The 25,438-nt window shown below is 40.1% G+C and overlaps 1 protein-coding gene across 2 annotated transcripts; it reads left to right on the forward strand.

The window, feature by feature from the left end:
* The first annotated feature begins 13,156 nt into the window (after window positions 1-13,156).
* On the forward strand, window positions 13,157-24,029 carry LOC139545195 (T-box transcription factor TBX1-like). Of its 2 annotated transcripts, none has more exons than XM_071352698.1 (8): window positions 13,157-13,803; window positions 15,184-15,574; window positions 19,588-19,689; window positions 19,913-20,084; window positions 20,571-20,726; window positions 22,097-22,164; window positions 22,465-22,565; window positions 22,897-24,029. In XM_071352698.1, the coding sequence occupies exons 1-8, from the start codon at window positions 13,617-13,619 to the stop codon at window positions 23,280-23,282; spliced, it is 1,563 nt and encodes a 520-aa protein (XP_071208799.1). In that variant the 5' UTR covers window positions 13,157-13,616; the 3' UTR covers window positions 23,283-24,029. The 2 variants fall into 2 exon arrangements, with proteins under 2 accessions (XP_071208799.1, XP_071208800.1); XM_071352699.1 differs by having other exon boundaries at window positions 15,235-15,574.
* Window positions 24,030-25,438: the final 1,409 nt, after the last annotated feature.

A 25,438-nucleotide genomic window follows, 5' to 3' on the forward strand; every position in this document is an offset into this window, starting at 1 on the left:
TCGAACAAGACTATTCATTGCAATAACCACTTAATAACACAGACATAACACACCATTCCAGTGGGACACAGTAAAAAGCACTGCCACATCTCCACATTAGTTCTCACACACTCTGAACGACTGTAGTGGTTTTAGGGGAGACTGTGATTACATTTGTTAAAATCTTCAATGTGGGCTAATGGCTGCCACTCAGTCGGTCTCTGCCCCAATCTAGTCTCTGTGCCTCAGTGTTGGCAGGTAGGGCTGCAGGGCTGAATCAGGGCTAAGGTGAGGTGCATAGGGACTGATGAGAGCACTGGCTGGCCAGGCTGCTCAGACGTGTTGAAGGGTACAGTTGGCAGCTGTCAGGCCTATATTTGTTAACTATGTAAAGACATGTGGAGAAGACCTTCCCTCCCAATAAACAAACACAGTGGTGGCACAAATCTTCACAGGGAGAAAACGAAAGAGAGAGAGAAAAACAGAGAGGGGAGAGGGAGTAAATATGGCTTTCCCACTGACTGTTTTTACATAGCCAGGTAGAGGAAGTGATTTGGTCTAACTTGGTGTACTTTAAATTATACTGTGGCGCTTATACCCGGGGTCTTGATAGCTTAATGTCTTCAGGTTGGTTTAACACACTAAGACGGGATACCAGGATACATCATTAGCTTTCAGTCATCATACCAGACAGTTCATCTTGTAGTACTATTTTCACAGTTTGATTGTGAATGCATGTTATTATATTATTACTTTATGAAGATTTCACATTACCCTCTAAAAACAAACAAAATGTCATCCGATTGAAAAAGAGGAAAAATGCTGTGATTGAAATTCCCCATTTCTACACAAGCACATCACCCTGCACAATAACCCTGCACAAAGACTTGAGTCCAGACAGAGAGAGAGTACGTACAGGGATGAAGCTTTTCAGTTGCTCTGTCAATGTATTATTAGCTCTTAATATGACAATGTGGGTGTACTTTATACATATCCTGTATGAACTGCACAAATTATGCCCAACATTCAAGAACATAGGCCTCACTTTTGGTCAATTCCCGGATAAAGAAAATGTTGATATATATTTTAGTTAAATTTCCTCTCAGGTGCACCATATGATGTTTTTAGCAATATGTGCTGGCATCCTTTGGTTCTTTCATCAAGGCCTCTGGGCAATTCTCAGTTCTAAATGTGCAAAGCACCTCGTTCTCTTTCCAACCTACCGGTCAAACCTATTAACATATATAAGTGATTAAAATAAATATGAACAGTCAAACTCAATTTGCAGAAGTTAGAATGAATATTAGCCTACCACGTAAATAGCAATATAGGCTACTAAATAATAAATCATATCGCTCTCCACAAATGAACAATCACTGGTTCCAAATCCTGCTGTGATTTGTTTGCGTGAGAAAATCGAGGTTTTTGCAGTGTTGGAATTTTCCCTGGTATGGACACTGGGGGATGATGGTCAGAGATCTGTCCATTGTGTTCGTGTCCATTGTGTTTTTATGCCCATATCCGTGTTCAAAGATGACCAAAAATAAAAAGGGTTGAACAGGAAAGGTAGATTTTCAAGCCAAAAGGGAAACGTGTTTTACTGTAAATTTTCCAAAAGCTATTAATTTTATGTCTTCAACTTTGGTCGCATATTCGGTCACATGCAATTGTCATCTAAATCTCACAGAAAGTCCAACAACTTACCATTCACAAATAGCCTATGCGATATTGTCTTCACCCAAGGGAGGAAAAAAGTGGTGATCAGAAGTAGGTATTAATTGCATCTTGCAAGGAATTGAAAATACTGCAAGTTAAAGTGCACTGCAGTCAAAGTGCCTTTCAAAGCGATTATCCCTAACGAGTCTACACTGAAGCAAGCAACTGTATGGCTGGTCATCGGGTGGTCTCAGGCTGGAAAGTTCATCGCCATATGTAGGCCTAGATTTAAAAACACCTGATGCCCGGGCCGGCATTCTGATACAAGACTTGAAACCAATTTGCTCTAGTTCTTTATGCCTTGTTGTTTCTGCACGTTAACCTAGGTAATCAGGGGTTAGCCTATGTATTCTATACGTTTAGTTCATTATGTTGCCTTATCGAATTCGTGTTAATTTGTCAAATGAATACTTTTCTGATAAGAGGGTGCATGGGGCTTACTATAATTTGTTATCCAATGTGACAACATTAATTTGTTGCATCAATATAATTATCGTGATGGAAAATGATTCATAGCTCCCCACATGCACAAAAGAAACGGCACATTACAAAATATATTATTAATTATGCATGTCATTTTTAATTATTCGATATAATCTCAGTTTAGACCGCTAGTTATTTATTAATGTGATGTATCTGAATCGAAATCTGAACAAATAGTTATGAACTAAAGTAAATGAAAATTAAATAACTGTATTAATGCAGGCTATTAGCCTATATTCATCACAGAAAAAACTTAAACATTATCCAATTAAATGTTTTGATGGCTGGTTAATGAAACTTTAAATTAAATCCTCTCATGCGAATGTAATCGAATGCAGACAGTCAGCCACTTAGGAAGCTAATCAATGAGGAGGCCAATAATTTCTTCAAGTGAAATGGTCTAAATGGCATTTTATAAGACTTGTTATATGTGCACTATTGGCTGTTTATTACTTCCAAATGTCCGTGGAGAGACTGGACAGCAGCTATTCAGCAAGTCAACTGTCAGCGGTCAACTAGTTGACTTCCTCCCTGTCTTATTCAAGGATTTAGACCAATATTTACATAGGAAAGAATTTTATATATGAAGCGTGCTGGTCGGTCCCAAACCTTTCAGTCACGCTATATGAATGTTAAAAATATTGTTTTATGATCCTTGGACACCACTTAATTTATCGTCTGTTAATTGATTTGAGGTTCTAATTAACATCGAACCTTTTGCTCTTGAAGGTTTTGTAGAAATTGAAAATATCTGTCAGAAAGTCGTTGAAGCTGTATTACGGTCAGAAATTATGAAATTCATTTTTAATTTCTATAGAACACGATCCTAAAAAGCAACCACTAAAAGGCTTACGCGTGGTGTGTTAGAGATTTTGTAAATTATTTTTACAGACATGGACCAGTTTGTCCAAAAATGTAATCGAGTATTATTGTACTGAGGCAAGCATGCCGAAGTGTCTAAGCCAAATCCACATCGCACCTAGACGTTTGATAACACACACAGATAGCAGAGAGCATGCCTAAACAGATACTGTGTCCTAAGTTATTCAATGAGGCATGGGCTGGAGCTCTTGTTTTTGCGATTTGTCATGTTACCACAACAGAACAATATTTAGCACAGAGTATCGGACCACACAAGACTTACCAAATATATCAACAGGCAACTTCAAACTTTTGACAGCGAGAAAAACAACATGCACAACGAAGTCAACAAACAGCAATAAGAATGAATAGACAGGCTATAATAATCACTTCTGAACAACAACAATAATATACTTGTAATGTATATTATAATATTGTAGGCTATAGGCCTACTCGTATATTTAACATCTAATACAAATAACGTAAAACCCAACGGCAGGCTACAAATGTTATTCTTTTGTTGCAGAGACTTATACTAAAAAAATGGTATGCTATATTCCAAATCGAACTGTTCAAAAGAAATATAGCCTTATATGCAAAACACAAATCATTCAAAAGCCTATATAGTACACAATATCCAGCCCAGCCTCACATTCAATTCGCGCATATATGTACAAAATGTATTTCAGCAGATTTCGTGCGTTTTTGTGCATTTTTGGGGTGTTTTGGGGTGGTTCAATTCGTTTGAAAATACACGAATTTCTGTGCTACTTAATTTGTGCGAAAATACACGAATTTCTGTGCTACTTAATTCGTGCGAAAAGACACGAATTTAACCAGTAGGCGACATAAGCCGTTGCAACAACCATAGACGCGATCGCCTGTATTTATTTATTTTACGTTATGAATATATAGATATTTTGTCTTTTTTTTAACCATATAACCATAAGAGGTTATATATATATTGTCTTTATTTAATCCCTATTAAAACATTGTGGTTTTATGCCTATATGTACTGTTTTCGATTTTTCTGAACAGACTTTTCAGTATAGAATGAATGTAAGCAATGCATGATGGTTAATGGTGTTTTATTCGGTTGTAGTTCCATGTATTTCTTAAAAAATAAACGTGTAAACCATTTTTATTGAACAGAATGTAACTGAAAATACAATGGCAGCCTTGCATTTGTCCATCAATAACAAAAAAAAATTTTTTCGTATAATATTTGGGGAAACGTATGCAGTCATTGTAGTCTTACATTTTGTTGGCCAACCAAAATTACCAAAACGTTAACCCGTAATAAGGCTAGGGTGGCTGAGTGTAAATACATGGCTCTGAGTGTAGCACCTTTTCACTAGAAACGTTCTTGTGTTCAAATTACCGTCAGTGCGAAATAGCTAGAAAGCTTTCGTATTTCCACTTGGCTACACCTACGGTTACGATAACGATAAATCAAGTGCAATACCTGCGTCAACCTGTGTCGAGCAGCAAAACACCGGAAAGCTTCTAGCCTACCGGAAAGTTACAAGAAGAACAAGAATAGTTACCTCATCCGGTCATGTGACACTCTGGATGCCCCCTAAAAGCAATTTCAACCGTTTTGAAAAATGACGCCTGGTAACCCCAAAAAAATACCAGGTGCACGAAAAGTTTGGACTTAGAATATTTTTTGAAAACCTCCATAAATCACTCAGGCCATTGACTCGAGAAGAAAAAACATAAAATATTTTCCAGAAGAAAAAACAGAATATTTTTTGAAAACCTCCATAAATCACTCAGGCCAGCACCCATTGATTTGGGGCGGTAGTATAGCGCTCCCAGAGCGGGTATGGAAGTCTGGATCCCCCCTAAAAGCATTTAAGGCTCTGTGTGTCTTTAAGCACCATACTTTTTCACTCCGTCCTTGCTGTGTGTGTGTGTGTGTGTGTGTGTGTGTGTGTGTGTGTGTGTGTGTGTGTGTGTGTGTGTGTGTGTGTGTGTGTGTGTGTGTGTGTGTGTGTGTGTGTGTGTGTGTGTGTGTGTGTGTGTGTGAGAGAGAGCTTTTCTTTGACATCTGTTTAGCGAAATTACTGATTTACAGTTCATGAGGGTTGACCGATTCACACATTTAAAGTTTTGGAAAGATCTGACCTTTTTAAACCTTCGAAACAGCACCTATGACCCCATTTTAAGGCACTTCCGGTTGGCACAGGAAGCTATAAGTAAATACATATCCTGATCGGGGTATGCTTTTACAGAATCCTGAGTTTTAAGTCTATACGTTAAGAACTGACTGATTTACACAGGGTTGAATGCACTATATATCACAAACTGCTGGTTGGGTATGGCAAAACACTTTTAGGGTGATTTTATCACTTCCAGTTGCTCCAGGAAGCTTAGAATCAACACAGGTAGACCTCATAGTGGCTTGATGGATTGTCATTGAAGACAGGTTCATAAGACATTCATAACCCACATAGGCTTCAGGTTGAATTTAGGGGTGCAGGCAATGTGTTCCTATGGGGTGAGATGTCATTGTAAACTGTTTGATGTAAACACCTTCTTTTAACTGTTAAGGGTTAATGCCACACGGTCAAGGTTAGGCTTGCACAGAGACCTTAGGAACGTTCCTGAGGTCAAATTGTGCTTCTAAACCTTAACAGTTCTCTCTCTGTCTCCCAAAAGCAAAAGACTTGAAATGTAGGTCAAGGGTCATCTTCTTGTCACTGTCGCTGCGCTCAGACCGAGCAAGCTACGGTCAAGCGGGGCATCTCGTTGAACTCGGCACGGCTATGGTGATGTCATTTTTAGTGGTAATTTCAGAATGCTATTTTGGTGGTTTTTCACTGTTGAAACATATTGCAAATGCACAAAAGTCAACTAGCAAGTCAGTGTCCATCAGCCAATTAGATATTTTCAGACACCAAACTGATACCATCTGACTCCAAACTCACTTTTTCCAACTCGTTTAGAAGCCAACTATCACATATTTCAGAGCAGGCCCAAAATTCACAGCGCCTTCCATTTAAACCATAATAAAACAAATAATAGGTAGTTATGTTCTAGCTGCGGGTCCAGTTTTCACATTATTTTTAGCCCTATGTGAGGCGACCTCGAATCCCAAGTTTCGGCTCGATAGGTCATTCGGTGCCCGAGCAAAACCTTAATTGGTGCTGAAATTCCACTTTTTTCCATGCCTTGCTACGGGGTCCTTGAATGAGCTATCGGACAGAAATGTCGGGGTCCGTCTCTATGGGCCGAGCCGGTTTCAATGCACCTAGTCGTGCAACTCTGGGACTTTTCTAAATGTCACCATTTTGTAATGCTCAAAATGAATTGAAGTCAATGCAAATGCACCGAGGCTTTTTATCGGTCCGAGAACCTTCTAGAGCCACATAACTCACCGTGCTTAATCGACCTGAGCTCTAGAACAGGTTTGTAAAGTTTCAGAACTCTAGGTCTGACGGTTCTTTAAAAGTTCAAACAAAAGTAACTATTGCAGGCACTGTCTGCCTCTAAGCCCCTCAGTGTGTCACTCCATCCTTTCTGTGTGGGTGTGTACATTTTTCCTTGAAATCTGATGGGATGAATGACTGATTTACAGTTCATGAGGGTTTCCTATTCACATATATTAAGTTTTGGAAAGATTTGACTTTTTTAACCCTTCGAAACAGCCCTTTTGACACCAATTATGGCACTTCCGGTTGGCACAGGAAGCTGAAAGTAAACACATATCCTCATTGGAGTGGGCTTTTACAGAATCCTGAGTTTTAAGTCTATACGTTAAGAACTCACTGATTTACATAGGGTTGAATGCACTATTTCTCTCAAACTGCAGGTTGGGTATGGCAAACACTTTTAGGGTGATTTAACCACTTCCGGTTGCTCCAGGAAGCTTAGAATCGACACAGGTAGACCTCATAGTGGCCTGATGGATTGTCATCGAAGACAGGTTCATAAGGCATTATTAACCCACATAGGCTTCAGGTTGAATTTAGGGGAGCAGGCAATGTATTCCTATGGGGAGACATGTCATTGTAAACTGTTTGATGTAAACACCTTCTTTTAACTATTAAGGGTTAATGCCACACGGTCAATGTTAGGCTTGCACAGATCGGGAGGACCTTAGGAACGTTCCTGAGGTCAAATTGTGCTTCTAACCTTAACGGTTCTCTCTCTGTCTCCCAAAAGCAAAAGAATATGAAATTGAGGTCAAAGGGTCATTTGGGTCCTTCTTCTTGTCCCTGTCGCTGCACTCAGACCGAGCTAGCTACGGTCAAGCGGGGCATCTCGTTGAACTCGGCACGGCCTGGAGATAATGGCAATGCCATTGCAGGCTTTGTGTGTCTTTAAGCACCGTACTTTTTCACTCCATCCTTTTATCCCCTTTTCTTCGTGGTATCCAATCGCTAGTAATTACTATCTTGTCTCATCGCTACAACTCCCGTATGGGCTCAGGAGAGACGAAGGTCGAAAGCCACGCGTCCTCCGAAGCACAACCCAACCAAGCCGCACTGCTTCTTAACACAGCGCGCCTCCAACCCGGAAGCCAGCCGCACAAATGTGTCGGAGGAAACACCGTGCACATGGCCCCCTTGGCTAGCGCGCACTGCCCCCGGCCCGCCACAAAAGTCGCTGGAGCGCGATGAGACAAGGATATCCCTACCGGCCAAACCCTCCCTAACCCGGACGACGCTAGGCCAACGGACCTCCCGGTCGCGGCCGGCTGCGGCAGAGCCTGGGCGCAAACCCAGAGACTCTGGTGGCGCAGCTAGCACTGCGATGCAGTGCCCTAGACCACTGTGCCACCCGGGAGGCAGATCTGACCTTTTTAACCCTTCGAAACTGACCCTATGGCACCATTTGAAGGTACTTCCGGTTGACATAGGAAGCTGAAAGTGAACACATATCCTCCTTGGGGTAGGTTCTTATATAATGTTGAGGTTTAAGTCTTTATGTTAAGAACTGACTTATTTACAGAGGGTTAAATGAGTGTGTGTTATTTCATAAAATCACATAAAATCACAGAATTCTGGCAGAGCTTCGAGACCCACTTAAAAAATGTTCGTCTGAACACACTGCAACTGGATCTGTAACTTTCTTTTTTTTTTTAACTCCTTTTTGTGAACATGACCAATTTGTCAATGTACGATTTCTCTTAAATTACGATAGATAAATGGCTGGTTCTTTTTTTCCTGACACCGTATGCTTATGTACTTTGACGTGAAGCGGTCAAATTAGCACCCTACTTTGCGTTTTTGACCTTTAATCCCAGAAAAATGGCCATAACTCAAAAAGCGTTGAGGCCTCGACGCCATCTTGTTCGGGGCCAACTGTCCATTACGTCTTCTAAATATTTTCCGTTTAGGAGAAAAGGCCACATGCATTTGCAATGTGCTTGTGCATTTGCAATATTATTTATTTTCCCTCTGGTGGGAATTTCCGAGACTGCGGAAAAATGACCAAAATTTGTTATTTTTATAAAACGGAAACCGAACGTCCGAGAGATTTAGTTTGATGACTTCCTGAAAGATCTCTCCCCCGCGCACGGCCCGACGCCGTCCACGAATTTTAGAAACGTTGCAGGACGTCTAGTAAGGGACCTTACATTTGCAAGTGGCGTTTCTCACTAACCATATGGCGAGTGCTAAAATGTTCCCTCAAGGCATGGAAAGGCCTTGGAAAGGCCATAAGTGTAAGCCAACATAATTCATTATTTTACATTCACATGTAATACATGCATTATGAAGAAAATGGTGTAATTTAGGCTCCACGAAATATGAAATGAAGAAAATCGTGTATGGTTGCCTACATGACAAAAAGGCGTTCTGATTACAAGTGCACCAGTATCCAAAGTATTAAGCGAAATCAAGCACAGAAAACAGCATTGGCATTAATAAAACAATATTTCCCACGAATTAAGTCGCACTTAAATGTGTGTCTTTTCTCAAATTCTGTTCAGCAAGTCTAAAACAGTACATATAGGCATACAACGACACATTTTAAAACATGGTTAAACAAAGACAACATTTCTGTATATTCATGACGTTGAATTAGCCATTAAGAAGAACAAAAATGAAAGACAAATTATCGCGTCTACATGGTTGTTGCAACGGCTTGTGTCGCCTACTGGTTAAATTCGTGTCTTTTCGCACGAATTAAGTAGCACAGAAATTCGTGTATTTTCGCACGAATTAAGTAGCACGGAAATTCGTGTATTTTCAAACGAATTGAACCACCCCAAAACACCCCAAAAATGCACAAAAACGCACGAAATCTGCTGAAATACATTTTGTACATATATGCGCGAATTGAATGTGAGACTGTGTTGCAATATCGCATGCCCAAAAAAGTGCATAAGCCTTTTTTAAATTCCTAATTAAACATTATTGGGCACGATAAATAAAAAAAGGTTAAACAAACCACCGGTGTGCACTGGTGCCACAGGTAGGTAGCCTAGTGGTTAGAGCTTGGGCCAGTAACCGAAAGTTTGCTGGATCGAAACCCTGAGATGGCAAAGTAAAAATCTGTCGTTCTGCCGCTGAACAAGGCAGTTAACCCACTGATCCCCGGTAGGCCGTCACTGTAAATAAGAATGTGTTCTTAACTGACTTGCCTAATTAAATAAAGGTTACATTTAAAAAAAATTATAATTACAAATATTGCGCCTGGAAACTTGATGCATGCTTTACCCCCTAAAACATTGAATTATACACGACGTTTTCGGGCCATATAACCTAGGCTACTTAATGAAAGTGTGTTCCGCTTTATGGAAGTATAAGACTAACGTGAAAACGTTTCTTTAACAATAAGAAAAGGACATCACTACCTATATCGCTAGCTTGATGGGTTAGGTTTAGAAAATGCCATTGATCGGGCAGAAAGTAGAATATGAAGGAATGAAAACGGGTAATCTATGGATTAAGGTACTGTATATTCAAAAGCACAGGTCTAAAGGGTCAATTGCAAACGGAGGACCATGAAAGCTGTTGAATGTCAAACATTGATCACAAAATTGCATTTCAAATGTTAATAGTTACACTCTTGACTACATATGAAACATGTGAACAATAATAGGCCTATGGCATTCCTTCTTGAAACAACATAAAAACCAAGAGAACTACAAACAGTGAGATGGGACACTTCCTTTGTCCCCGGTTTCCTGCATTTGAAGGTCAATGGCACTGCTGTCCCCGCTCGCTGCTCCTTATCCAGACGGAATATCTGCGTCACTGATGGAGATGATGCCCCGGATTTGGACAAGATCCACCGAGGCCTCTTCCGATGCGTCAACATCCAAATAAGGGAATAACCTATCGAGTATTTCTCAACGAATCGGCAAACTAACATACAGCAGGACGAAATAAGTTACATTAAGCTACTGCGTAAATTAAACACAATTTACCTTAAATCAGGCAATAACTCTAAATTAGGCCTCCACGTCATTATTGCTGGGCTAATGTTTGGGTGGGCCTCATTAACGCTTATAGACTACATCGGAATAACGACAGATAAATATTGTCTGCTATGGTCCATTTAAATAGGCCTAACTGAAATATTAAAGATACAAATAAATACAGAAACAGTCATTGTGTTTTCCATCATGTACAGGCTAACTGGTCTATGCCGCCCCTGTAGCCTAAGACATGCAAGTGTTGATGTATATCTGTATCTTCTGACGATGGATGCTGATAACACGATTTTAACAGCCTAAATCATGCAAACTAACTAACCAGGGAAATCTAATAAGAAGAACACTTTTGAATACATTCACAAATAAACAAACAAAGGCTTAATAAATGTTTAGACACATTAACCGAGACAAGGCATAAACTAGGTTAAAGGCACCATTAAAACTAGTAACTATGACCGGATGTTTCTCAGTGCGCGCAAAAGAACGGTAAAAACTTCAGAGGTAGACCTACCACTGTAAACTATGCAAAGTTGCAACAGGAACACCACGGGCGCGTTCAGCAGGACGCAACGTTTTGGAACGTTCAGTTTGGAATATACTTTGCATAACAAATATGCCTCTGTTGTAGAATAAGGAATCACGTCGGCTCTATTCATGGCATTTATATCTGAAACTCCAAGAACGTTTGGCAACTGAACATGGCCCTGGTGTAGAGTGAGGAGCCAGCGAGAGTCACAACAGGTAACTTTACCAGCGCTGTGGAGTGTCCCACCAAACTAACCAGGCTTTAAATAAATGTAAGATATGGGCTTCAAATGGTCAGGAAATAATGCCGTTATAATTACTACGAATATGGCCAATATGGCAATAGCCTATGTCCACCAATTCTTTGAGCTACTGCTATTTTCTCTTATTTGCAACGTGAACGTATACCTAGCTATAGGCTAGTCTAAAATGTATAATTGTATTTATAGGTGAAGATAAAACACTCATGTCAGGAAACACAATAGGAAACATAATATGTTTAGGCTGTCCATTCATTTAAGTAATGAACATACTGTATGTATTTTTAAAAACCATTACTCCATGAGAGTATAAACCATTACTCTTATTATTTAGGAAATGTTATGTGTCTGCTAATTCATAGCTTATTCGTGCAAAGCTTGTTGAATAGGTGTTTTCAGTCGCCTCCCGCATGTGCGCCAAGGCCTTCAAGCGAATTCCTAAAGAGTCTTCCTATTTGATCAGGTTCTGTATTTTGTCTGTTATCACCTGAGTATTTACAAAGAAAGGACGCTTCCGACATGGCAATGATGAAGTGAGCTGGTATCAATGGCATCATCTGATAAAAATAACCTATTCTTTAGGTGGATTACTTAATCTTCAAGATAATAAAACAATGTTAGTCTTGCATTTTCTTGAAATATCAAAATAGCACAGTGAACACTTAGGCCGATAGACGACATGGCAATAAAGTATTAATACATGTCCTTGTATTATATCCTATCAAGAAATGATGTGGACCTATTTGGCCTTCACACTTGGTTAAGCATTTTAAGATGCTACTGTATAACAACATACGACTTAAGTGTATATGGCCTTTGCTTAGATGCTGTATTAATTAAAGGATAAATAATCAGGGATTGCTGGCTAAGGTCAAATAAATGTGTTCCCTTTCAATGTTATTGCATGAGGTAATTCTGTTGGCTAAAGATATAGGCTAAATTATATAAATGATCCAAATAATTATGTACAATTCTACACTTAAAAACAACAGATTACCACAGTAGTTGATTTATGTTTGATTGCATTAAGAAAACATCCTAAACAAATAGGTCTAATCTGCAAAGACAACAGCTGTGCAGCTCACTAAATTATCCCATTAGCCCGCTGCAGCAGCGCATTATTCAATAGCCTAAATGTAAATTAGACTCAATCCCGGTTGCTATCGCAGTAGCTCAACCAAACAAAACTTTTGTTACTATTAATTCATTATGAAGCTTGGTAAACTGATAAGAGATACTGTAAACGCAAGATAAAGGTCAAGTGTCTAGCAAAGCGCACGAGGCAGCTCTACTTGCATTATAGCAGGCTCACAGGGCAGTAGCCCCAGTCATTATTCTGCAACACTTGCGCTGAACTTTGTTTACTGACTACAAAACCCAATATGGCCAGCCAACCACAAACTAACTATCATACGATGGAATATAGCTGTACACGTTGCGATTACAATTGGCAGGAAAAAAATAGGCTAGACAATAATTTAGTTTACGAAAAATAAAATGCTATAATCCATATGGGTTAAACAAATGTCTAACTAATGTCTGATCGTGAGATCAATAGTATTCAGGTATTAAGTGAGGTCATAGTGTATTGGTTGGTGCAGCCATTGCACCAATTAGGCAATACATACAATTGGGAAATTATGGGAACACCATAACCATAAATTAATACATTAATCCTACCTCCAGAAGAATAGACGCAACAACAATGCCTAGTTCATTTGACAAAGAAGCTCAGGACAACAACGGCCCCCATGCCCAAGGTATTTGGAAATTACGCGCGCTATCATTGCACAACCAAAGGACCCAATAATATAATTTACTGTATAATTGCAACACTTTCAAGCCGGACATCCGCAATGACGTTATACTTTTTTCCCAAAGTGGATTCAAATTTGGCACATGATTGACCAGATCTTATTCAAATAAAACATCCAGTCAAAGCGTGCACACTTTTTTTCGAGCCCTACAAGGGAGGCGTGGAGCTCTCACTTTTGACATTCTCTCTCTGCGGTAGCTTCTCCTCAAGGCAGACTAGCGAACTCTTATGACATCACCCAGCCGCCGAATGGGGGAGAAGGGAAGAGCTCTCTGCGGATGAACGAGGTTTTGATACAACAACATAAACGTGTTTGGGCATATCAATTGAATTCGTGCAAGGGAAAAGTTTTAAATGTTGACCATATCTTCAAAAAGATTCAGTGGAAATACTTTGCTTTAAAAACAGCGGAGTTACCTAAACTACGTCGCCAAAAGGTCACTGAATATCAACGAATGTTAGAGGAGAAATGTAAAACTATTGCAGCGTATGTTCCTGCGCATTGTGTCTAGCCTTCTGTTTTCTGGAATAGGGCGTAAAGGAAGCAGAGGAGAGACCGATTTCTCGACCTGCTTTCTCGCCTATGGACGACAGCGGTCCCCTCTCTCCAAAAGCAAATGCTTTCAGTATAGCCTCTCTGATTTCAGCTGCGGAGCAAGCAGGAAACGCAAGATTTGACAAACACCGCACTGGACTGGACAAGCAAAACCAGCACAACTGTTACACTTCGTTTAAAATGCACTACAGCACTGTCACCAGAGAAATGGAAGGTACGAGCGCGGTCTTGACAATAACCTTGTAAATATTTGCTTGTTTCAAGTTTGTTTGTTGCTCATCTCAGGTTGTTGTTGTTGTTTATGTTGGTGTTGCATACAGATGTGATCTTGTTCCTGCAATATACTAAAATTGAGCATCCAGATGTTTGAGTTAGTGTAACTCTATCAATAAAACAATGTTGATGCTAGACTAGGCTACAATGTAAAGGTAAGTTCATATAAAAATATTCCCGAAAAGTCACATCCAGTATATACTATAGGGAAATTCCGCGAAAAATATGATGCATATGACAATAGGAAGTTATTCATAACTTAAACTAATCATAACTTCGGAAAAAAACTGTGTTCATAGGCGAATGATATCTTTACAGAACTGCAGAAGCTTGTCAAAATAGTGATTTCAGTACTTACATAAGCTACTACCATCAGAGAAGAGAACGAGAACACATTTTGAAAATAAGGAATGAGAATTTAGGGGCGGGGGTTCATGGGTCACCAGTGCGTATTAATGGTAAAAAGTTGACAATAGGCCTATATCAAACACAGTGGAATTGGGTCCCTTATCCCAGTTCCATTTGGCATATAATAATAATTCAAGATACATTAACCCCAAAATAATGTTGCGTTTGTTTGTTCATGCATATACGTGTTTGTTTACCTCGTAAAAAAGTTGACCCTTCACTGTGCCAGCTAGCCCGTCTATTGTTACAGGAGGACGATGTGGGCGATACCCTTATCCAAAAGTAAATGGGTGCCGGAAAGCCCATTAAAAGGGGCGCACTTCACTGTCAATCAGTCTCGTCACAAGGCGAGGAAAGGCACATTACCTGCAGTTCCTTATCTAAATAGAAATAAGAACCGGTTTTATCGTGAAGGGGAGGCCCTGTAGAGAGATAAGAGAGAAGTCTGGATTGCAGTCTAGCATACCGCAGTAGCGCAGCAAAGCGGAGGCAGCCTGGAATACTTTTGAACACAATCCCTCGAAAAACAATTTACGTGTATGGGTTACAGGGTTATAGTTCTACAAAAACATTTTTGGTCAGTATTGGGAATTATAATTAGGGACGCAGCAAAATAAAAGTTCTAAATGTTTTTTTTCCCTCACTATTTAACGTTTTGCGAGAAACGTTGCGAGCGAATTCACTAAAGGCAAAAGGCATTTTAGGATTTAGGCTGTAGTTTATTACAGCATAGGATGCAACAGCGAGGATTAATGGACGCAGAAAATACTAATAGACGCACGAAACGGAAACTATTTTAAAACTATTCGAAAATCTATAAAGGCTGTTTGACTTTGAAAAAAATAACTCAAGACTACAACTGCTTTCAGTGTGCAAAGCATATAGTAAAATCCAACGTTTGGAATGATTTCAGCAATATCCAGTCCGTGGCTGACGCAGCTGTCCCATTTTTGCGATGTTGCAGCCTTCACGACCAGCAGCCTAAGCAGCCTCAACGCACCGGGGAGTTACCATCTCTCTCCGTCTCCCGGGGACCCCTACAGCCAACATGAAACCCACTTTGAGCCATGCCCGGCCGCTCAACACAGCTACAACTACTCGGGGTCGAACCCCGCACAGGCCCAGCAGAGCGACACCGGGTCTTCCAACTGTTCCTCGTCGTCCCCCAGTTCCACACCGAACAGCAAGTCTCTGGTGAAAAAGAACCCTAAGGTGGCCAACATTAACGTTCAGTTGGAGATGAAAGCTTTATGGGATGAATTTAATCACCTGGGAACGGAAATGATCGTTACTAAGGCTGGAAGGTGAGTGGGAGTTACACCATGAGACATGCATGCTTCACTGGGTTAGGGTGCATCATGTTGTGAACAAATATTTAGTTTCCTATTTCAAATGTATGCCATGAGAGCTTACACACACAAAGTAGGCCTAAATCATGAGATACGTTGGGAGAAAATATTTAAAGTTGGTGTGTATTTACTCAATTACAAATTGATGTTGGTGTGATGTTGCAATAGAAATTACGCAGCAATATACAAGCTTATCGATCTATTGAAAACATCTCTTAGCTCATGCTATTTTACTATAATATTTAGATAAAATATTCACTAAAAAACTAGGCCTATTAAAGGAATATCCTGTTGTGTTAAATATAATTTCTAGTCAGACTGTAACCGAATCAAATATTGTGCCTGCAGTTTTTATGTTAAACATTCTCTGAAATTAAGCATTTTTATTTAATTTGGAGTAGTGGATACAATGAAGAGTAGGCTATTTCACCGCAAACATTTAAAACGGCCTACACGTGTGGGCAGAGAAAGCTTATTATTTCTGACTGAATAAAATGACGATATTCGAAAGGGCGTTGATATTCATCCAACATTTTACGCATGCGTTTTTAGGGGATAATTGTATGCGTAAAGGCCCTTCTGTTTCCCCTGTGTGAGTCATGCTTTCCTTGACATAAAGGCCCACCTCACAACGGTTAAACTTGTGCTTTCCTATCTTATACAGAGTAATAACACCATAGCTAAGGCATTTAGGGGATAATACATGAGATTGTTAAAACAGATAGAGAACTAAAAAGAACGTTCCAGAATTCGCATTTTTCGGGCAATGGCAACGATGCGGTAAAGATGTCAATGGAACTCGAGGTAGTAATGCTTGTATGGATGCCAACCCCATCATCACCAATCAACTGTATTACAGTTAAAACGACTGACTACCACCACCGATTTCTGTATGCTAGCTATGCTACCAGTTTAATGAACAAAAGTGAGCATTTAGCAGTCACTTCTTCTAAACCTGCAAAGGAACAACTTCTAAATGTTATGCAGCGAAAACAGCCAACTATTCCCAAATCGGACTTCAGTAATCACACTTCGGGCCTGTTACAATACATCAATCATGAAGGATTTGACGAATATCCAACTTTTGAGCTATAGCTATTTATTCGACTGTTACGGTTATGCACCCCTTTCCTTTTAATACCCTCTCAAAATGCAAAATTTAGCGCTCTTCCAAAGCTAGAAAGTTTTGCATTGAAATAGCTTGCTACTGTAAACAATCCACGTATTAGTAAAATTACAGGCCTATGCCTATTTCTTTCTCTGCATAATATGACCTTGATATTTACATGCTTTCTCGTAGGCAACAGAGCAATAAAACAATATTTGATAGCATTTGATAGCATAAATATTAATAGCAGTCAAAAAGCATATTGGTGAATTTCGCAATATGACTATAGGCATTATTTATGCAATGTCGTAGGCATTTGTTACTGGACAATTTAGTCCCACTTGCCATACTATGAATAACTGCGTTATATTATTCAATATTTATTTTAGGATTTGAGGTCCATAAGAGATGGCATTTACGAATGCTCAGTTGACCTGCTCTGTGTTATAGGGTGACAGCAGAACAACATCTGTCATTCCAGAGACATTGAGCAACACAGGATCTGAGGGAGGGCACTTTAAAAGCTACTTTAGCCTCACCTATCCACAACTGCAGCCTTGAATAGACACTGACGTTAATTGAGCAAGGATTTTAGGATCACTTTCACTGGTTTGGCAGATTACTTCACATACAATAAAACGTTTTACGGTATATGAGACACCCCACCCCGTCTGCAAGTGTGTGCATGAGGGGAGAGAGAAAGAGAGAGTAGGCCAATTTATGAAAGATAGGGTGAAGAAAAAGAATTGTCCCTTGATGCAACAACGTGTGTGTGTGATTAGAATTCATCAAAGGGCAGAAGAGAAATGCAAGTGCCTTGCAAAAGTATTCATCCCCCTTGGCGTTTTTCCTATTTTGTTGCATTACAACCTGTAATTTAAATAGATTTTTTGGAGGATTTCATGTAATGGACATACACAAAACAGTCCAAATTGGTGAAGTGAAACTAAAAAAAATTACTTGTTTCAAAAAATTCTTAAAAATAATAAACGGAAAAGTGGTGCGTGCATATGTATTCACCCCATTTGCTATGAAGCCCCTAAATAAGATCTGGTGCAACCAATTACCTTCAGAAGTCACATAATTAGTTAAATATGATCACATGATCTGTCAGATGATCTCACTATACATACACCTGTTCTGAAAGGCCCCAGAGTCTACAACACCACCAAGCAAGGGGCACCACCATGCAAGCGGTACCATGAAGACCAAGGTGCTCTCCAAACAGGTCAGGGACAAAGTTGTGGAGAGGTAAAGATCAGGGTTGGGTTATAAAAAAATATCAGAAACGTTGAACATCCCACAGAGCACCATTAAATCCATTATTAAAAAATGGAAAGAATATGGCACCACAACAACTCTGCCAAGAGAGGGCCGCCCACCAAAACTTATGGACCAGGCAAGAAGGGCATTAATCAGAGAGGCAACAAAGAGACCAAAGATAACCCTGAAGGAGTTGCTAAGCTCCACAGCGGAGATTGGAGTATCTGTCCATAGGACCACTAAGCCGTACACTCCACAGAGCTGGGCTTTACGGAAGAGTGGCCAGAAAAAAATCCATTGCTTGAAGAAAAAAATAAGCAAACAGGTTTGGTGTTCGCCAAAAGGCATGTGGGAGACTCCCCAAACATATGGAAGAAGGTACTCTGGTCAGATGAGACAGAAATTTAGCTTTTTGGCAATCAAGGAAAACACTATGTCTGGGGCAAACCCAACACCTCTCATCATCCCGAGAACATCATCCCCACAGTGAAGCATGGTGGTGACAGCATCGTGCTGTGGGGATGTTTTTCATCGGCAGGGACTGGGAAACTGGTCGGAATTGAAGGAATGATGCATGGCGATAAATACAGGGAAATTCTTGAGGGAAACCTGTTTCAGTCTTCCAGAGATTTGAGACTGGGATGGACCTTAAGCATACTGCTAAAGCAACACTTGAGTGGTTTAAGGGGAAACAGTTAAATGTCTTGGAATGGCTTAGTCAAAGCCCAGACCTCAATCCAATTGAGAATCTGTGGTGTGACTTAAAGATTGCTGTATACCAGTGGAACCCATCCAACTTGAAGGAGCTGGAGCAGTTTTGCCTTGAAGAATGGGCAAAAATTCCAGTGGCTAGATGTGCCTAGCTTATAGAGACATACCCCAAGAAACTTGAAGCTGTAATTGCTGCAAAAGGTGGCTCTACAAAGTATTGGCTTTGGGGGGGTGAATAGTTATGCATGCTCAAGTTTTCAGTTTTTTTGTCTAATTTCTTGTTTGTTTCGCAATAAACAATATATTGCATCTTCAAAGTGGTAGGCATGCTGTGTAAGTCAAATGATACAAACCCCCCAAAAATCCATTTTAATTCCAGGTTGTAAGGCAACAAAATAGGAAACATGTGAAGGGGGTGAATACTTTCGCAAGACCCTGTACAGTGTTAAATAAAGCTAAGCGTAATTTGCGATAAGCAAAAATGTAACCATACTCTAACATTGTTTATTCATGCATTGAATCACTTCATACACAAAAACTACAATCCTGGGCCTCCTTCTTCCTTGGAAGGCGTCATAACATGAGGCCTACAGCAACAAAATATAGGCCGAATGCAAAATGCTTACCCTATAACAATACTATTGTTGTGGCTGCGGGTGAGATAATGTTTTCGACTGTTGAAAAAAGGCTAAATGTTGTATTCTAAAATAATATCACGAAGTATATCACAACATATCATTTATTTTCTGACGGGGATTTGCCACAATCTCCCAAATCCCACGCAAGTAAACCCCAGTGACAAACACTTGCAGATGAACCAATAGACAATGATAGAGCCAATTCAAAGAAAACCCATGTAAATGTATCATGTGTTTTCTTCTGTCAGGCGAATGTTTCCAACATTTCAAGTGAAAATATTTGGAATGGATCCTATGGCAGACTACATGCTGCTAATGGATTTCCTACCAGTCGACGACAAACGATACAGGTACATTTTATTTACCAAATTAACAAGATAAAACTATACTTTTCTTGGAAAATATTTTGTGCCAGTCTACTTTCGCTGCAGTGAATGTATAGGCTATGGCATATGTTCCAATGAGCGTGTATCCAACTCAAAGTATATGCCCGAGACAAGGAATTCAATTGAAAAACAGAACGTAGGCCTATGAAACATCAATTAAAATGTTGCTCCTTTCTTCCTGTCGTAGGTATGCTTTTCACAGCTCCTCGTGGCTGGTGGCGGGTAAAGCTGACCCTGCTACTCCCGGGAGAGTTCACTACCACCCAGACTCTCCCGCCAAGGGCGCACAGTGGATGAAGCAGATAGTCTCATTCGATAAACTAAAACTCACTAACAATTTACTGGATGACAATGGACATGTAAGTATTGTAACGAAGACCTTAGTTTACAAAAAAAGTATTTATTTGCACTGCTTGCATCTGCTTTCAAATGACTTGAAAGAGAGTACAATATTTATATTTATAAAGCACCTGCACATTCGTTTGTCTTGTGTGCCAAAATGTTTCCACGGACAGAGTTACTTTTTTCAAATGTCTTTACCTACACCTATACTTTTTCCAGGTTACTCATTCCTGTTGAATAGATCTGGGAAATTATGTCTTATTATTTTTGATTGATTTTACATCATTTTAATCCATGCATAATTTGATCAATTTCATCGTGCGTAAAATGGTTAGTGCGTCAAATGTGTTGACTTTCAAGATGATTGTGCTTATTAACTAACCCCTGCGTTGATTAGCCATCGGGGGATTATGAAAACACAAATGCCCATTGAGCTTTTTGAGTTCATTTTACAAGTCAGTTTTGTTCCAATAGGCCTAACCTTTTCCTCGCTCCCGCTGCAGATCATTCTGAACTCAATGCACAGATACCAGCCGAGATTCCACGTCGTCTACGTGGACCCACGCAAAGACAGTGAGAAGTATGCCGAGGAGAATTATAAGACCTTTGTTTTTGAGGAAACACGGTTCACGGCGGTCACAGCGTACCAGAACCACAGGGTAAGAATCTCTCCCTTTACATGCTATGCAGATATAATAACACACATTAGGCCTATATGATAAAATCATAGCATGATAATAGATGCTTGTTGTAGTGTGTTTTTGTGTTTTCACAAACTCACGAACTTTATGCAGTGTTTTTGCACCATGGGGCTATTTACAAAGTCTAACTGAATAAGTCAAAGTGTAAAGCAGAAGGCATAAAACAGCACGATATACGTGGACCCAGCCTGTTTGCCTCTATTTCTAATAATGAAGTAAAACTCATAGTAGTAGCCTAGTAAGTAATAGCCTAATAATTTGCATGAAAAATAATTCGATTGACAAACGAATCCTAGATGTTTTTATTAATGTGTGCATGATTTGACCATTACATATTTCCAACAGGGCACAAATGAACACCATGTAGGCCTACTGCTAGTAAACCCGACTATAATGCATTATGACAAAATTAGGCTACATACAAAAACTTTCCAAAAAATCCACATTTATGTGAAACACATTCAGGATTAAACTAACCATCTTTAAATGTAAACCAAATTTAAGAAATGTAAAAATAGCTATTTGACGTTGCATCATTCCTTTTATGGAGCAACTGGTTCTTGCTTTGATCCCCGTTTACTTTTTTTATATTTTTATTGTATCAAATAGCTGAACATAATTCGTTGACATTATATTGTTGCGCCTGAAAGTTGTCTGTGTGCACTGATGCCCCTGCACAGCTGTCCAGTTACTCTCTTTTTTTCCTCTGTCTTTCCTGCTCTGTGTTATCTGTTTGACCTCTCGGTCTCTAACGGGTCTCCAACGCGCACCGAGGGGCTTTAAGTTTGTTGTTCAACTCATTCCGGATATTCATGACCACATAACTTCATTCACGGATGTGCAAAACTATTGGTCTCATCAAATATAAAAAATGACATGTTCAGCTGACATTTCAATTCAGTGTCAAAGTCACAAAACTTGTTAAACTGTAGGCAATTATCCAAACTACGTTTTCCATTTGTTTGTTGATAAATGCCTACCTTTATGTTGGTTATAATATATTGGTATAAGCTACGTTTCGATAAAAGGAGAAAGGGGTCGCTATAGTGTCGTTCTTTAAGTCAACGTAACGGTAAATGCTTTGAGCCTCACTAGTTAGTAGATCTATCTCGCCATAGTCAGAGACACGTTCCACTCTATTTTTTCGTGTCGAGTATAGGAGGCCTAGGCTACTATGTATTTCATGCATATTACACGTTCACATGTTTAATCATAGCCTAAACCCAAAGCCTGGAACAAGCGTGTATATGTCACGTAATGATGTGTTGTTCTGTTGGACTTTCCACTTTGACATGAATGTTTGCTTGACTTTGTCCTTTTCCTTGTAGATAACGCAGCTAAAAATCGCCAGTAATCCTTTCGCAAAGGGCTTCAGGGACTGTGATCCGGAGGACTGGTGAGAGAACACACACTTTGAAACTCAATTTACTCCATTCATCAATGACGATGAACTGGATACATTTTTACAAAAGTGCATCAAATTGTCTGAATGGAACCAGTGAATAAGAAATATGTAATAGCCTATTTACAGCAAATGTGACACAAACATATTTAAATGTGATTTACTCATGTTATGTCTTGTGGCTCTGTTATCTGCCTTCTCTACCTTATTACATAATTAAGATATTGGTATTTTTGACACACATTAAAAGAGTAGGTACAGTCAGTGTAACTAAATCTATTCTCTCTGCTCCAGGCCCAGGAATCACAGGCCAGGCTCTCTGCCAATTATGAGTGCCTTTGCCAGAACAAGGAATCCAATGTCTTCTCCCCCACTTCAGAACGGCTCAGAGAAAGGTCTGTAGTCCTCCCTTTGTCTCAGATGAGGAATATAGTTCATTACTTTCACCGAGAGAGTTATTGAATCCAGGAATTGTTATCTTTTAGAACAAAGTACACATTTAATCTCAATTTAGCAATGCTATAACTGAAATACGAGTAAATTATATCTTTCATTAGCTAATATCCATATAAAATATTGAACAGAGATCACCTACAGTAAATGTAGCTTTCACAATGTAGATTGCACAAAAAAAAAATGCCTTTGTTATGCTAATGCTTGGCTAATGTGCCTACTTTACAGTCAGCCTATCTCTGACTGTCTGCTTTTGTTTGTTGTTGCCTTTAGAGGACACTAGGCGGGACTACGACCGGGACCCCAATGGCACGCCGATACACGCTGACCCCGCCCACCAGCTGATGTCACGTGTCCTCAGCCCTGCCCTCCCCGTCCAAGGAGGCCTCCACGCCGTCCCCCTCACCAGTGGCCGGCCAAGCCCTCCCCACGACCTGCGCATCCCGGACGGCCACCCACTGGCCCAAGACACCCTGCACCACCACCCCTACAAGTACCCCACATCCTACGAACACTACCTGGGGGCTAAGACCCGGCCGTCGCCCTACCCCTTACCCGGCATCAGAGGACACACGTACCACCACCACATGAACCCAGCCACAGCTAACATGTACTCCACAACTAGTGCCCCCGCTAACTATGACTACGGTCCCAGATAATGACTGTATAGCTGTAGCCGGCAGCCACGGCCCACACACCTGGGCTTCGGCTACTAGCTAGCTAGTACTGTGGAAAAGGAAACACGCAGGGGTGGAGGGACAACAACACAACTCTGTCTTCATGGCTGATGCAACGTCAGGAGGTTAGAAGGTTGGGAGGTTGTGCGGCACACCCGGTTGCTGGATACCCCATTCCCTCAGAGAGACAAAAACTACCGTATTTATTTAAGGGAAACGTATCTTGGCAGGAAGTACAGACTGGCCCTCTGAGACCGAGCAGGGGTCTTTCTTGACCTCTGAACTTTGACAGCAATAGCTCTACATGAGGGCACCTTTTTGCCTGCGTGGTAGAGCGGCGCAGGCAGTGAGCCAGCTTACAGAGGAAACAGCTTACCAGGGCCTTCTCTTAAAACATGGATGACGCATTATATTCGGACTGGAATTGATTCTTTTTTTTGTGTTGGATGCACTTTTTGTTATTTTTGCTTTCAGAAAAGCCATATGTTATATAGTCAATCAAGCTTCCATAGATAGACCAGACATTTGCATGTTGAGCTCATTGGATAGGTGTTGAAACACCTAATTGTTTTTGAGAAGAAAAAAATATTTTTTAACCATCTTGAAATGCCGCCCTGAGAAGCTTGCACCATGGCACTGACTTGCAACAATTCAAAGTCAATAAAGAAGCAGAATGACTGTTCTGTAACTGTAAAATAAATATTAAATTCTTTACTTTTAATTCATAAAGCATCTTTCTCCCAGTTCTCCATTCAGATCCCTGTGTGCTATCATAGGGCCAGGAAAGACCTTGCCTCATTGATTGCATTGTTCTGTTTTCTCAAGCCGGATTTACCCAGTTGGTTGATAGTGTTGAGTCAGTGTATATGTGAGAAAGAGGACTAGGAACCTGTCTAAACATTAGGTTGTGCACTGATATGCTACAGTTCAAATGTCAGCATCCACACCTGGAACTACAGAATTATTAAATGGTGTGTTGCATAGAGGAATCATGCTAAACACACACATAGTTGCACAGTAATTTGGCAGATGTCTAGGATCATACTTCAAAAAGTAAACACACACATGGAAAGACCAAACCCATTAATTGTGTGTGTGTAGGCAAATAACTGAATAGCATGAACAGATTTTTCCCCCTGACAACTGGGCACGCTATTGAGCAACCTAGTAAATAATCTGCCAATAGCAACAACATCTGATACTCAATCAATACATTCTATCCATCCCATTCTATTAAATCAAACCTTATTTATTTTTCTGAAACAAAATCTAACTATTTTCCCTGTGGATATGCTATTTGTAGGTGGGGGGTTTTCAGCAACCTATCAATCAGTATTTTGACATTTTATGTTTTTATGATCACATTTTTTTTTTTTTAAGTGTAGGCTATAAAATAGTTTTGCTGACAGATTTATCAATTGGTCCAGACAAAGATATAAGTCAATTTGTGCCATTGCAACAATTAAATTATGAGAAAACAAAATATTGCCCTAGCGATTCAAACTTATTATTGACCAGGGTTCGATTCCCGGCCAACGCAGGGCATCCTGCCTTTAACCCTAATTGCTCCAGGATCGCCGTTGATAATGGCAGACCCTGGCTGTGACCCCACTCTATGTGGGTGTTTCAGGTAGAGTTAGGATATGCAAAAAAAAACATTTCCAATTCACAATTTTTTTAAACCTTTATTTAACTAGGCAGGTCAGTTAAGAACAAATTCTTATTTTCAATGACGGCCTAGGAACAGTGCCTTGTTCAGGGGCAGAACGACAGATTTGTACCTTGTCAGCTCGGGGATTCGAACTTGCAACCTTTCGATTACTAACGCTCTAACCACTAGGCTACTCTGCCGCCCCGAAATGCATACACACGTGTTGTACATGTGTGAAATAGCCAATATGACAAGTATCAGCACCCACAAAAATATTACCTTACAAGCATCTACAATATCAAGAGCAGGAACGGCTTTATAATGACCATGGTCATACAACCAACCACTTGACTTCCCAGAAAAAGACCCCCTCATCTCTTCCACACAGACAAGAAGAAAACACTAAAAACATTTCCCCTCAAAGGATATAACTCCTCACATTAAATGGAACGGACAGTCGTGAGATATTTTTAGCTAAAAAGGGTAA

Source organism: Salvelinus alpinus, chromosome 19, assembly GCF_045679555.1.
Source record: "Salvelinus alpinus chromosome 19, SLU_Salpinus.1, whole genome shotgun sequence".
Lineage (NCBI taxonomy): Eukaryota > Metazoa > Chordata > Actinopteri > Salmoniformes > Salmonidae > Salvelinus > Salvelinus alpinus.